At 44.4% G+C, this 15,273-nt stretch overlaps 1 protein-coding gene across 1 annotated transcript in view; it reads right to left on the bottom strand.

Annotated features, from left to right (window-relative positions):
* The window catches only part of THBS3 (thrombospondin 3), a 189,301-nt gene extending 176,071 nt beyond the window's left edge, over positions 1–13,230 (bottom strand). The window contains exon 1 of the mRNA XM_078671378.1: positions 12,993–13,230. Coding sequence (XP_078527504.1) covers positions 12,993–13,080 — 88 coding nt within the window. The 5' untranslated portion in view covers positions 13,081–13,230. The remainder of the gene's footprint in view (positions 1–12,992) is intronic.
* Positions 13,231–15,273: the final 2,043 nt, after the last annotated feature.

The following is a 15,273-nucleotide window of genomic DNA, read 5'->3' as shown; positions in this document are numbered from 1 at the left end:
TATTATTTGCCCTTACGACCTGGGCTCTGCAGGAGGCAATGGCCATCAATGATGCAGAGTACCAGCTTCCAGTACTTTTTTGTCAGGTGGTAGTGGCGGTGGGGGGGCTTGACGTGTAAAAAGGTTTAGATGGGGGGGCTCGGCCGACTAAAGTTTGAAGACCTCTGCACTACAGTCCAACGGGCTAAATATTGCCGAAGAACTGTACACCACTCTGTAGACACTTTTTACATCGTTTTTAAATCACATCAGAACTTGAGCTATGCCATGTTTTTAGCCAACTTTACTTTTGTCTTTCGTACTTCACTAATCTTCACTTCTTATAATTAATGTTGTCACAGGTTCACTGTTAAGAAGAGAGGCAGATAAAATAATTACTTTTTTGAAACAGCTGCACTCAAGTGGAAATCCACGAGGCGGTCAGAGCTAAGTGTACCTTATACCACTGGCAGTCTAATTTTTTAGACTAATAAGACTAGCCCACTGGGGCAAAAAACGAAATAAGGGCACAGCCACATTGGGGCAGAGATATAATTTCCTATCTAAGAAGTTTAGAGTATCGGGGGTCACACACAATTGTGCCTTGAAATAAGTTCTGCCCGCTAGGGCTTTATTCCACATGATGCAAGTTTTCGAGGATTATGTTTCAGACTGACCTCAAATCGTGTTATTAGGTGTGATGACACATGATTGTAATTCAGGGAATGTTACCTGCCCACTGAGGCATAGTTTTACCCATTCAAACCCCAATATTGTGTTCTATATGTAAACAAGCTGACCACAGATCATTTACAATGCGTATGAACTTCGGAAACAGAATCAAGGTTTAACAATATGGTTCCCTTACAACCCGAAGTTACGCTCATGTAATTATGACATTGTATCTGTTGATTATATATTGTCGCAATGTCCAATATTCCAATTGACAACTCACCGTATTTTCAAATGTGTACGTACACATGCCCTTTGTAATTGTTTTCATTTTAGGTCATAAGATGGTGGCGAAGTAAAAGCGCTGATATGAAGTCCAACGTTTATGTTCTTTACATGCGCAAATGAACGTTGTAAAAACAATAGGGATTTAACATCATGATTCTCTGATGCCTCAAAGTTCTGCTCAGGAAATAATTATATTGTATCTGTTGAATATAACATTATCTCAACGCTAAATTTTGAAATAGACAGCTCACAATATTTCAAATGTGCACATATACACCATCTTTTTCCTTTGTTTGACATTATAGGATGGCAGCGAATTGAATGGACTAATGTGTAGTCCTTTCTTTAGGTTTTCTTTTTGTGGAGACAAGTTTAAAGATGGTGTGCATTGACGAGGTCAGTGTTGTGACAAAGGCTTAACAGCCGAAACAAGTCTGAGGCTTTATCTTTGCCAAATGATGGATTAAATGGAGTGAAAACACCGTCTGGAGTGCGGTTTCCTTTTTTGATTTGGAATCCGGATTTATTCCGGAATTAACGTATGCTCGGGTGTGAGCAAATTTTGACCACTCACACACGCGTCGAAGAAAAATAAATAAATAAATATAAATATATATTATGATAAGTACTATGTGCAACGTATATATATAAAATATTTAATAAGTGTTTCCTGGTCCTCGCACATGGGCGGGCCAAATCAAAGCTCAAAACTATTGATGAGGATTCCCTAAAAGAAAACCATTGACGAGCCCCCACACTTTCAATTGAGATGAGGAATAAGTGGCACTGGCTGAGGTGGAGAGGAGCACTTGGCGCGAGGAAGTCGGGAGACTTTCAGCACAGGGACTGTGTTTCTCTACGTTAAGCATGTGGCGACACTCAGTTTGTCAATAAGGATTTCTGGTTCTGGGCATCGTGCAAAATATCGTTGCGGTGAGGACTGTGGGCTCCTATTGCTTTTACGGGAAGGCGTTCACCGACGTGACCGTTTTTAACCATGGTGCCGATCTTGGGATTTCTACACTTCACCAATCATGCCGAAAATGGGCTTTCAGTTACAAGGTGACATTATATATAAATCAACACAATGCTAGATTTTGTCAAAGAAAGACATTTGAAATGCCTGGTCATACCTGAATGTGGCAGATAATATATGTAAACTATAATTGGTGGGTGGCTCTGTTGCTCCGGGTATGTGTTGTGCCTCCACTCCTTTTATATTTGTAAAGTGAAAGACTTCAGTTTTAATTTTAGTTTTGGCAGTGATGGTACAAACAATACCAGCGCAATTTTGCTACATTGTAAGGAGGTTAAAAGTTGTGTAGAAGCATCTGCAGTGTGAGATCCAGTGAAATGATTAATAGTGCTTTTGGGCAGCAGCAGCAGCGTTAAAATTCATCACAATTCATTGTTGATGCTCAAATAAGTAGGGCTGCAATTTTGCTGTCTTTAATTGGTATGAAATGTTTGTGATGTTTTGCGGTAATTATAATGTTTCTACACGTTGCAAGACGCACAAAATTCAGGTATAATCTCGGTTCCTGCCTACGAAAAGTGTTTCCTCTATGTTTATTAATTTTAAAAGGCACCTCCCAATTAGTGTTTTTTCAGATTGAAAAAGGCTGTGAGACAGCAGAAACGCGTCTCTGAATGTTTTTTTAACTTGCCAGATATTGGGAGGCCCAGCGCATTAAGAGAAGTGAACACTTCAGTCTTCGTGTAGTGTGCTCTTTGTAAAGATGCAGGAGGTGGTTTTGGAGATATATATATATATTTAAAATGTTAACTACTACGTGCAAGGTATATATATATATATATATATATATGAAATATTTAACAAGTGTTTTGTGGTACCCGCACATGGGCGGGCCAAATCAAAGCATACGACTATTGATAAGGATCCCCTGAAAGAAAATCATATATACATTTTTTACATATCACACATGTGGATGCACATCTTGCCTTTGTAGCAGACAATCCTCTTTCCACACCCATATTGTACACTGTAATTTGGCAGCCAAAGGGTTTGCACTGCAGGGACTTGAGTCTACTACAAAAGTGGGCACAAAAAAATAAAAACTTGCTGTCCTTGACCCCAAACAACATCTCCAAGGTGCCTGGCTGTAGGAATTTCACACCCTTGTTTGCATCACACGTTGCTTGTCACATGTATGGCATGGCATACAGATGTAAGGCAACTTCAGTTTTACTCCAGATCTTATGTCTGCCTCAAAGAGATGCGGGAAAAAATATTTTGTAGCATAAACCTTTTTTAGATTTGAAAGTTGTGCATTACTGCACCATCTTGCTGACCGGTTCATAAAAGCAGTTGTTCACTTTGCCCAGGATTCAAATTCATAGTAAATCTGCCTAATAGAAGTTTAAACCAGCCACTTATTTAGTCTCTTTCTCTCATTGGCTAACTTTCAACAACGGTGCAACCAATGAAAATAAGTGGTGCGAGATGGATGGATAAATTGTTGCCTAGCTGCCATTGCTGCCTGCCCCGAGCCTTACTGCTTTGCATCCACTGCCCACCTGTGTGCTAACCCGCATCATTTCAAAGATCACAGCCACTCTTCTAAAAGTCATACCTTGCAACTTAACACCTAATCTCCTGTAGCTCATCTATTAATGCCTCCAAACAATGCATACATTCACATATTCCACTGTGCCAATAAATCAAACCTAACTCTTTTACTATTAATCTAGCACATAAAAAATTTGAGTAAATGAATGGTATGGTTTCCTTAAGAGTGAAAGTCATCCCAATAATCAACAATAACCGAAAAATATAACAAGGCAAACTACTCCCTCTCCCAGCCCTCTCCAGTACTCATGGGTGTCTCCCAAGGGTCCGCCCTATCTCCTACCATCTTCAACCTTTTCTTGGAACCACAAGCTAATTCTCTACATTCCACGAACATTCTCTTCCATATGTATGCGGCCTACACACAACTTTATTTGAAAATCTCATCCCCGTATAACATCATCTCGCTCAACACTACCCAAACGTCTACACAAAATTGGTTAACTGAGAACCATCTCCTACTCAACACCTCCAAAACTGAATTCCTTCTTATCTCTCATCCGAACCACGTTCCCAAGCTAGACCTCTGGCTGAATCACCTCAATGCTTTCAACTGCACCCCTCTCATCATATACTCAGCCAAATCTCTCGAAATCACCCTGGACAAGCACCTGAATATAAAAAATCATATCAGCAATGTGTGTAAGAGAGCTAACCACTTGATTAGAAATATCAAACTATTCCTTCCACAAAAGGATTTCAAGCAGGTGGTCCAAGCACTTGTCTTGCCGAGGGTAGACTACGGCAGTGCTACGCTCTGTGGCCTTCCCAAATACACCCTGGCTCCATTAAGAGCATCACTGAATGCTGCAGCCAGACTGGTCACAGGTACCAAAAGATATGAGCACATATCCCTAGTCCTAAAATATCTCAAATGGTTACCCTACGAAGCTCAAATTCAGTTAAAGATTGACGTTCTGGCGCACAAAGCCCTGCATTTCAAAACTCCCAGGTACCTAGCGCAAAAGCTTGATTTATCCTATGGTGGGAGAGCCTCAAGAAGCGCTGACACTTTCCTCCTGAAACCACTCATCCTTAGCAAAAAGGGAACTTGTCACCAAGCCTTCTCCGGCGCTGCCCCAAAGATATGGAACTCTCTTCCACCGGAGGAAGTACGCAGAATCTCTTCAACTTGTGCTTTCAAACTGGAAGCCAAAAGATTCCTAATGAACAAATTCTTACCTTAATTTGGGCTAGGTTCACCTGCTCGAAATCTTGATCCTACAACCATTGTACCATCATTTCATGCTGCTCTTCATTACCGCACTGTGTGTCCCCCTCTGTAGCCAGCTATAAAGCTGTTTATTGTATTACTCTCCTTGATTTGTTTGTCTGGGAATTATGTGATTATTCCTGTTGTGTATTCTTACTTGATGTCGATATTGGATTTATGTCCTTCCTTCCATTCTTTTGTAAAGCGTTCTGATATCCTTTGGGATCATGTTCGTGCTATAGAAAACTTTATAAATAAATAAACAAAAACAATAATAGCCCTGGATTACGGAGAGGCTTCCTACCCGGAATAAAGCTCCACAACACCTCGTTAGGGGTAGTATGTGGATGCAATTACAAAACAGTATGTAACCCACACTAATACATAACACTCAGCGCGTGGGCAGCTGATTGGAGTTCACACAGGCAGCATAATAATTCTGATTGGAGTTCACACAGGCTGCATAATAATTCCCTTTTACCCCGCGACACTCTTACATTCACATAAGAGAAAAATTCTAAGGGTCGTGTCCATCACCAAGCACTGTACCATTCCATGACACACAAACCACATATCACTAACTGAACAGGCATTGAAAAGCTCATTTACCCACCATGCCACCTCAATTTGGTCCCAGACCATTTTTGCTCTGATTGGAGCTTGTCAGTTCAGTGTAGCTTGGTTCCGGTGGCACAGTGAGCACAAGACCACATTTGAGCAAACCCTTGCTACTTAGGGCAGTACATCAAACACACAAGAAGTTAGGGGAGGAATGCTTGCAATCTATCTAACCACAGGCCATCGCTCGGAGTAGCTCTGCAACCCAACATTCTTTTGCCCACCACACCACCACCTCAGTTTGGACAGTAACCACCTAAGTGGACAATGCACAAACGATAGAACATTATGTCACCTACAGAGCTGCTCAAAGCTGCCGGCTTACTGAAACCATGCTCACACTTCTCAGCCATCACACTGTTAAGCACTATGTCCCACAACACGATAACCACGCCTCTGTGGTCTTCACACAGGATATGGAAACACTTCCCACATCGGATCAAAAAAATTCAACACAATGCCACTCACACACCCTACACGGTGTAGCGTCTCACATAGGTATTCAGTGCTCCACAAGAGGGTAGTTGTGGCATCCTGCCCTTGTAACTTGTTGCTAGGATGTCACATGCATCGGAACTCTGTGTAGAGGTTCTGATACCTTAATCTAGAATGTAGAGACAGTGAAGCAGTTAAACCAGAGCCTTCCTATCTGTGAGACATGTATCCTTTGGATGAGATCCTATTTACTTAATAAATACTTAATCCATCCTTCTACCTGCATTTGGACTTCTTTACATTGGCGACAGGACGGGACATTGGAAGGAGAAGAGAAGAAAGGATCTCAACAAGGATTTCTGAATCTCTGATTTTTAATGAGAAAACTTATAAGGTACTGTTTCATTTTGATTTTTTAAACCTTATGCGCTGTGAGGTAACACTTCTGTGCAGAGCGATCCTCACTTCAACACTTTTGGTGCAGAGCGCTGTGAGGCAACTTCTTCCTCGCTCTTTCAACGCTTGTTGTGGCTTAAAGCGCTGTTAGGTGATTACACTCCGTGTCACCCTTCTCAGACTCAGCCTTCGTCACGGTTTCAACTGGCTCCCCAGCTGGAACAACATGTCAGGCAATTAACTTTGTTAAGCCGTCGCTTAGGAAGAGGCATCTTTTAAAAGTGAAGCCTTACCGTTTCCTTTGCCCGGCTCGAGCGTTCACCATCCTCGCGGTATTCTTTTTCGCCTGCACAACACAGCGCCACAGTGTTCCCTGGTACGCATGCGCATGCGAGTGCATTCTGCGTAACCTGGGTAACCCTCATCACGCAGGAGCGTCTCCACGCCTGCGCAACGACGTGGCAGCCATCCTCATTGTTTACCTCTGGAAGCGCTGTCGTGACTTCGGAAGCTGAGCGCATTCATTACTTCAGGAGCTGATTTACGTGAATTTGGCAGTATAAACAGGGTAATCTATCACAATGAAAAATCGTATGCCCTGAGTTCAACCACAGATTTGTCAAGGTAAAAGGAAAGACACACAAACTACTTTCTTAAATAATTTTTTTGCATCTCTGGCGTTTTAAGGAGGTCTGAAGGATAAAAAGAAAGACACACAAACTACTTTCTAAAAAAAAAAAAAAAAAAAAATTTTCTTTTTGCATCTCTACGTTTGATAAAACATTGTTTCTGTTCTTAAAGAGGGGTTTACTTTGTTTCACATAAGTTGTTTATTCTTAATACATTTAGAGTGTAGTCTATATAATGCAGAATGTAACAGCACCTCCATTTTTTCTACAAACCCCTGGGGACCCTCCCATTAGATGGAAAAAATGGCGTAAAGTCTTTGAAAGGTATGCAAAGGTTTGTGGAGCCAATTTGAGTGCGGAGAGGAAAACAGCTTTGTTACTACACTGTTTGGGTTCAGAAGGCCAGGAAGTATTTGATCATCTCCCGGAGATACAAGATAGAAACTTAAACGAGTATGAAATTTGTATAGCGATGTTAGATAAACATTATCTTCCTAAGGTGTCAACTATTTTAGAAAGATATCATTTTGGGCGCAGATTGCAACTTGAAGAAGAAAGTATAGAGAATTATATAACTGCACTGAGAAAGTTAGCATCATCGTGCAAATTTGCTCCCTCTGTTGATGAGCGGATAAGGGATCAATTTATGCTAGGTTGCAGTATTGAACGTGTTAGAGAAGAGTTATGGCAGAAAGATGAGCCTGATTTAGATGATGTAATTACCATAGCGAAAAGGATAGAACACTCTATTAAATGTGTGGACGTCATAAAGAAAAATGGTGAAAGCAAGGATAAAAGTACTGTTAATGTTGTTAAGACCTCAAATATAACAAACGAAAACACCACCCAGAGAACTAATATGAGAGATGTAAGCAGTAACAAATCTACCAATGGTAAACCAAAACAAAAATTTGATTTTGTACATGTGAAATGTTTTAGATGTGGAAAAATGGGGCATTTTGCGAACGACCGACAGTGTCCTGGGTGGAGGGCCACATGTAGCAAATGCAAAAGGAAGGGACACTTCACGGTTGCTTGCAAAGGGAAGGAGTACAAAGGAAGAGTTAATGAGATCTTTTATGATTTTGATGAAACAAGTGAGTGTGATGAGAATGCTGATTGTGGCCAAATTCTAGTTCAAGTTGTTTTTGGTCCTCAACCCAAAAACTGCCCTACAGATGAAATTTTAGTTAATGGTAATTCTGTTAAAGTGTTATTTGATTCAGGTGCTAAAATCACCATTGTAGCAAAAGAATTTTATCTCAAGAATTTACAGGGAAATATTAAGATGTTTCGCCCAGATATAAAACCACTTGCGTACGGCAGGAAACCTATAGAGCTTTTAGGCTACTTTCTTGGAAACATTGATTACAAAGGGAGACTCACCAACTCTAAAATTTATATTTCACAAAATGGAGACAACATCTTGAGTTGGTTTGATCAAAAAGATTTAGGAGTGATGTTAGACCCCAATTCTTCTCCCCCCATCATCTTGAAGGATCTTTCTTTAGTTAATACCAATGCTGTTAATGTAAATCAAAACTGTGATGACTCCTTTGTAGACAAGCTGAAAAGTGATTTTCCCAATGTTTTTTCTAAGAGATTAGGTTGTTTGAAGAATTATGATCACCGTATTAAATTGAAGAAGGATGCCGTACCAGTTTGTTCAAAGGTATGAAGTGTTCCCATTGCGGTTAGAGATCAAGTCAAAACAGAATTAGAGAAACTAGTCAAGGAGGGCATCATAGAAGAGGTCGAAGCAACCCAATGGGTTGCCCCAATTGTAGCCGCCAAGAAATCGGATGGCTCTCTTCGTTTATGCATAGACCTTAGAGAGTTAAACAAAAGTGTGGTGGTTGATCACTACCCCTTACCTAAAATAGCTGACATGTTATCGCTCATGAAAGGGGCGAAAGTTTTTAGTACAGTGGATTTGAGATCCGCCTATCACCAGATAAAACTTGATGAAGACTCCAAAGATCTAACTGCGTTTGTGACACCATTTGGCACGTTCCGCTTTGTGAGACTTCCCTTTGGGCTGGTCTCAGCTGCTTCGGTTTTCCAAAGGGCTCTAGAAGGTGTTTTAAAAGGTTTGAAAGGTGTGAGAGTATATCAGGATGATATTCTTATTTTTGGAAGTTGTGATGGAGAGCATGATCTTAGACTAGGGGGCGTTTTAAAACGATTGTCTGATTCTGGTCTGACGGTGAAAGTGGAGAAATGCAAATTTAAAAAGAATTCTATTGATTACCTTGGTCACACAATCTCGAAAGATGGTATCTCGCCGAAAGCAAGTTTGATCAATACTATGATGAAGATGTCTTCTCCGAAGAACAAGGATGAGTTAATTAGCTTTCTAGGTATGGCTGAGTACTATAATAAGTTTATCTGTGGGTTTGCCTCTTTGTGTGTTGGTATGAGATCCTTGCTGAAGAAAGGGTGTGAGTTTATATGGACTGACGAGTGTGAGAAGGAGTTCATTCTTCTAAAAAAAAAGTTGAACAATGCCCCCAAGTTAAATAGTTTTGATCCAGAGAGGAAATCTGTATTGATAACAGATGCCAGCTTGAAAGGATTAGGAGCAGTATTAACACAAATGATTGAAGGGCATGAAGTAGTCATTTTGTTTCTGTCTAGAAGTTTGAGGGGCCCAGAGCTAAGGTATTCCGTGGTGGAACGTGAAGCGTTAGCTGTCTTCTGGGCTATAAAAAAGTTAAAGAACTTCTTATGGGGAAGTACTTTTGAAGTAAGAACTGATCACAAACCCTTATGTGAGATCCTAAAGACCAAAGGTATTGACGCTGTTTCTAGTAGAATCACAAGATGGGTAGTAGGATTACAAGATTATAACTTTGAGGTCAAATATCTCCCGGGTGTTGAAAATAAAGTGGCTGATGCCTTATCTCGTCTTGTTTCCCAAGAAGAGTTAGATCTAGAGGAAGATTGGGAAGGTGAAGATGAAATGGTTTGTACTGTAGATGAATGTATCATTGACAAATGTAAATGGTTAGAGGCTTCACAAGAAGATTTGAATCTTTTGGAGATTTTGAGGTTGATTAAAGTTGGGTGGAAAGTTAAACCTAAAGATGGTGACACGTTGGAGAAGTTTTGGCACGTTAAAGACCAATTGTCTGAACATGACGGTTTACTTGTTAGAGGTACTAGGTTGGTTCCTCCTATGTCAATCAGGTCTGAGCTTATTTCATTGGCTCATAGTGGGCATATGGGCATTTCAAAGACAAAGGAGAATTTAAGGATGTCGTATTGGTGGCCCGGCATGGATTTAGAAGTGGAAAGGAAAATTAGAGATTGCATGGAATGTGCATTAAGTGAAAGAGTGGCGAACCCCAAAATCCAACCCATGGTTACTCGAACGCTTCCTGACAAACCATGGGAGGAAGTTGGATTAGACATTCTTGGGCCTATTTACTCAGCAGGTTCTGAATGGTATGTCCTGGTTTTAATAGATTTCTTTTCTAGGTGGCCAGAGATTGCTATCACTCATGGAATAGAGACTAAACATGTAATAAGTTTTTTGGAGAAACTTTTTGCTAGAGAAGGTATTCCCAACATCATATTGACAGACAATGGGAGCCAACTTGTCTCTAGGGAGATGGAATTTTTTTTGTCTAAACATGGCATTAAACATAAAAAATCTTCTCTGTACCACCCAGAGACCAATGGCACCGTGGAGAGATTTAACCGTGTGCTCAAGGAGACAATCAGAATGTCTAAGTCTGCAGGTTCTGAGTGGAGGTCAGATGTGTTCAAAAAAGTTAAACTTTATAGATTATCCCCTCATGCCACTACAGGCAGAACACCATTTGAGCTTTTCAGATGTAGGCGTGCTAACACGATGGTTACTCCGCCTTGGGTTAATGACTTGCATCTGAAGGAATCAATTGGAAGTGACGAGTGGAAAGTAGACCAAGAAAGAAAGCTTCTGGCCAGGAAAAGGATTCATGACTTGAGACACTCTGTAAAAAAAACTGTAGTGCGTGTGGGAGATTGGGTACTCATAAAAAATCCCTGTAAGAAGAATAAAATGTTATCTGCCTCATTCTTGAAACCCATTCAAGTTATCAAAGTTATAGGCAATGCGATCAAAACCGCTGATCATCGCATCTGGAACTTGAACAGGGTTGTTGTGATCAAAAAAGACTTTGTTGACAATTCTAAGTATCCTGTGTCAAGTTTTCCTTCCACAGGTACCTCGTCACCTCGGATTGTTTTTGATCCTGTCATCACCAGGAGATCTTCAAGGATTACACGTACACCTACTAATCTGAATGACTTTGTAAAATAATTATGTTCTGTATTATTATTTTGTTATAAGGAGGGAGATGTGTGGCATCCTGCCCTTGTAACTTGTTGCTAGGATGTCACATGCATCGGAACTCTGTGTAGAGGTTCTGATACCTTAATCTAGAATGTAGAGACAGTGAAGCAGTTAAACCAGAGCCTTCCTATCTGTGAGACATGTATCCTTTGGATGAGATCCTATTTACTTAATAAATACTTAATCCATCCTTCTACCTGCATTTGGACTTCTTTACATTAGTAAGCAATATCTAAATGTTAGAATACAACAACAACACTTGTCAGCAGCAATGCAGTTCCAAAAATGGGGCATCTCTCAGCGGTGGCAATGTTATGAATGGGACAATATGGCACTTCTCAGCGAGACTATTTCAATTTTTAAGAAGGCGTTGTCAACAGGGACTCCTTGTTTTAATGCGATATCAGCACCTAGAAAGGCTTGTGACAGGACATTAAGCGCTTCAACAGCTTATTCTTGGTTTGTTAAAAAGTCCACATACGAATAATTACGAGATTCTGAAAACCATCTTTGACAACAGGTTAACTACAGCTCAATTTAAAAAACCTTAACTTCCACTGTGTTACGAATTACAGTTAATTCGGAGTATTGTCATAGAAGAACTTGTGTGACGCTACCAATTTAACAGGATGGTAGTCGCGACAGTCCCACTACACTACACTACAGTATTATTAATGAATGGCACGTCTGCTTAAGGCTGCTGCACTTTTAGGTGCTATGCACCGGTTTCTCACATTAGTTAGGGAGAGCTCAGCTGGCAGCTCTGAGAGCAGCACGCGCACCGTGGGGGTAACACTGGGTGCCAGAGAGCAGCCAGAAAACAGGGGCACTCCCCGAATGCACCGCCATCGGGCAGGGGTGTAAGGTGGCACAAAGGGGAGAAGGCAGTGTGAACAAACGAGAAGAGCATGCGCAGAGCCGACCCGGGAGCACAGAAAGGGCAAAGGGGCATGTACAGGACCGGCAGGGTACAGTGGGCAACATTCACGGAACATAAAGCACGCACGGGGCATTCAAAGGGCACAGTGGGTACGCATATTAGGAAGGGTGTCGATGCAGAGGGCACAGCGCGTGAAAACAAGCAGGGGCAGGCCAAGGGGGGCAAGTGCCTGTTATGCACGTGCATGGGGAGCATGCGACGGCCATCTCTGGCAAGCGTAGGAGCGAAGATGAGCATCTGGGTGGCACTGGGACGGGTAAAGGCGTAAGGGGCACGCACACACGCATGAGACGTACACTGCGCGGGGTGGGCTCGCGCGCAGGCATGGGACGTGGCCCGCGCGGAGAGAGAACGCACCTACGCATGGGACGTACAATGCGCGGCGGGAGTACGCACCCACGCATGAGACGCACACTGCGCGGCGTGGGCTCGCGCGCAGGCATGGGACGTGGACCGCGCGGAGAGAGCACGCACCTACGCATGGGACGTACTATGCGCTGTGGGACTCGCACGCACGCAATGGACGTACACTGCGCGGAGGAAGCACGCACACAGGCATGGATGGGACATGGGCCGTGCAGAGGGAGCACGCGGCAGCTGGAGCGTGCACCGGGCACACATATGTTCGGAGATGGATGGGCAGCGGACCGGGAACCAGCGCCAGCCAGCTGGGAAGGCTGCGATGGGCATGCCTGCGTGCACGGACATGCCTAAGACTGCAGCAATGGACAACGGGAAAGGGGCAGAAGTGACTGTGTCCGGGGCTCTGGCAGCGGGCAGAAGCATGTAACACACATGGCTATGTACACGGCGGTTCGTCGGGATGCAAGGGCATAAGGCGCCCGAGGATCACGCTCAGGGCGATGGGTGCCCCGGGATCTGCCCTCTCTTACCTTGTAGCTCCTGTCTGGCGGACTTCACGGCGCACAGGAGGCAGAGAACGAGCAAGGGGCCGATAGCGGCGGGACCCTCCTTCGGCATGATTTTGTTGTGAGCTGTCCAGAGCCAGGCGGTCGAGTCTGGGGTTCTGTGCTCTCCAGGGATGGCTGCAGGACGGGGCGAGCACCGCGCAGAGTCTCGGCAGTGCTGGGAGGAGAGGCCAGCTGGGATGGGAGCTTCGGGCAGGGGGAGGGTCCGGCGTGCAGGGGAGCAACAAAGAGCCCTCAATCACAGACAGACAGCCCCAGCTGTAGCCTGCAGACACCAGCGCCCATAAAAGTGTTTGGGGCTGCGGGGACTGCCAGCCCAGCTCCAGAGGCCCGCCCTCTGCGGGGAGTGCAGCCCTCGTCTGAGCAGCTGCCGCGGGGGGCACAGCCCTTGTCAAACAAGACCTGTTCCTGCAGGGAGCACGGCCCCTGCCCTACCTGGCACCGCAGGGAGAACACCCCTCAGCCCAGGTGCAGGGAGCACTGTCTGTACCAGACCCAACCTGCTCCAACAGGACAGAGGTCACCTCTGCTACACCTGGCCCCACAGAGAGCACAGCCCCTGCCCTAACTGGCACCTCAGGGAGGACACCCTTCAGCCCAGGTGCAGTGAGCACTATCTGTACCAGACCTAGCCTGCCCCTACTGGACAGGGCACATCTGAAACACCTGGCCATACAGGGAGCAAAACCCTTTGCCCTATCTGGTACTTCAGGGAGAACAAGTCCATGCCCTACCTGGCACTGCGGGGAGAACAGCCCTCAGACCAGACCTGCCCCAACAGGAAAGAGGGCACCCCTGCAAGACTTGTCTCTGTAGAGAGCACAGCCCCTGTCCTAACTGGTACTCCAGGGAGAGCATCCCCCAGCCAAGGTGCAGGGAGCACTGTCTGTACCAGACCAGACCTGCCCCAGCATGGGAGCAGGCACCCAAGCCAGACCTGCCCTGCGGGGAGCACAGCTGCCACCCTACCTCCTGGTTCTACAAGAACAGTCCTCAGCCCTTAGACGCAGGGAGCACTGCCCCACCAGACCAGACCAGACCTGCCCCACAAGAGAGAGGGCGCCTACTGCCAGACCTGGCACCCCAGGGAGAACAGCCCTCAGACCTTAGCCTCCAGAAAGCACAGACCTGCCCTGCCTGACCAGTCCTGACACTTCAGGAAGCACAGCCCTGTCAGACCAGGCCCTACACTGCAGGGAGCACAGACCAGACCTTACCCCACAGGGAGCACAGCCCTGTCAGATCAGATCTCGCCCTGCCATGAGCACGGCCCAACCAGACCAGACTTTACCCTCCACAGATCAGAGTCCTGCCTGACTAGAACTTACCCTGCATGGATAACAGCTCTGCCAGACCAGACCCTACCCTGCCTGGACAACAGGCTAGTCAGCCCAGACCTTACCGTGCAGGGAGCACAGCCCAGCCAGACCAGACCTTAGCCTATCCGGAGCACGGCCCTGCCAGACTTGCCACTGTAAGAAGCTAAGCATCTACTATACTTCAGAACTCCTTCCTGAGCATTCTAAATATATCAGTTATCGTATACTCATAGTAGTGTTAAATATAAACATTATCTTCATAGCTACTTCTTATATTAGACTAATCACATCAAATTACGAACAATCAATCCTTATTATATAAAGTCCAAATTATAATCTTCAACTTCGTTCTTCAATTAGTGACCCAACACAAAGGCCTTGGGGTGTGTTCATTCAATCAGTGATTGAATGAACTACGAGTATACAATAACTTATATATTTAGAATGCTCAGGAAGGAGTTCTGAAATATTGTTTAGGTGCTCACCTGTTGAGTACTTGTGGGGTTGTCTGGTAGCCGACCTTTTCTCCTTCCTTTTGGATGCACCATTTATAGATATCTGCTTGTATTACTACTTTACCCTTAACATAGGTAGTGCGCCTACTCTAGACCTGGTTACCAGTAATTAGAGTTATCTACTATACTTCACCTGGACCTGTAGTGAGCACTAATCCTGCCTTACTGAATGACATGACTGCAGGAAGCACAGCCCAAACCTTAGTGTGTAATGAGCACAGCATCTGCCAGAGCGGACTGCCACATTGGGGAACACAGCAACTGTTAGACCAGAGCAGACCCTCTGCAGATACTCCCTTTTACCTGACTTGCCTTTAAGGGGGTCACGCACGCTCCAGGCCAAAACGGCGAGGCACTCAGCGCGGCCCTGCTAGACCTGACTTGCCCGTGCTGGGAACAGGAGCCAGCACA

This window comes from Lissotriton helveticus, chromosome 12 (assembly GCF_964261635.1).
Source record: "Lissotriton helveticus chromosome 12, aLisHel1.1, whole genome shotgun sequence".
Classification (NCBI taxonomy): Eukaryota; Metazoa; Chordata; class Amphibia; order Caudata; family Salamandridae; genus Lissotriton; species Lissotriton helveticus.
Note: the sequence above shows the minus strand (reverse complement) of the source record. Positions and strands in the feature narration are given on the sequence as shown.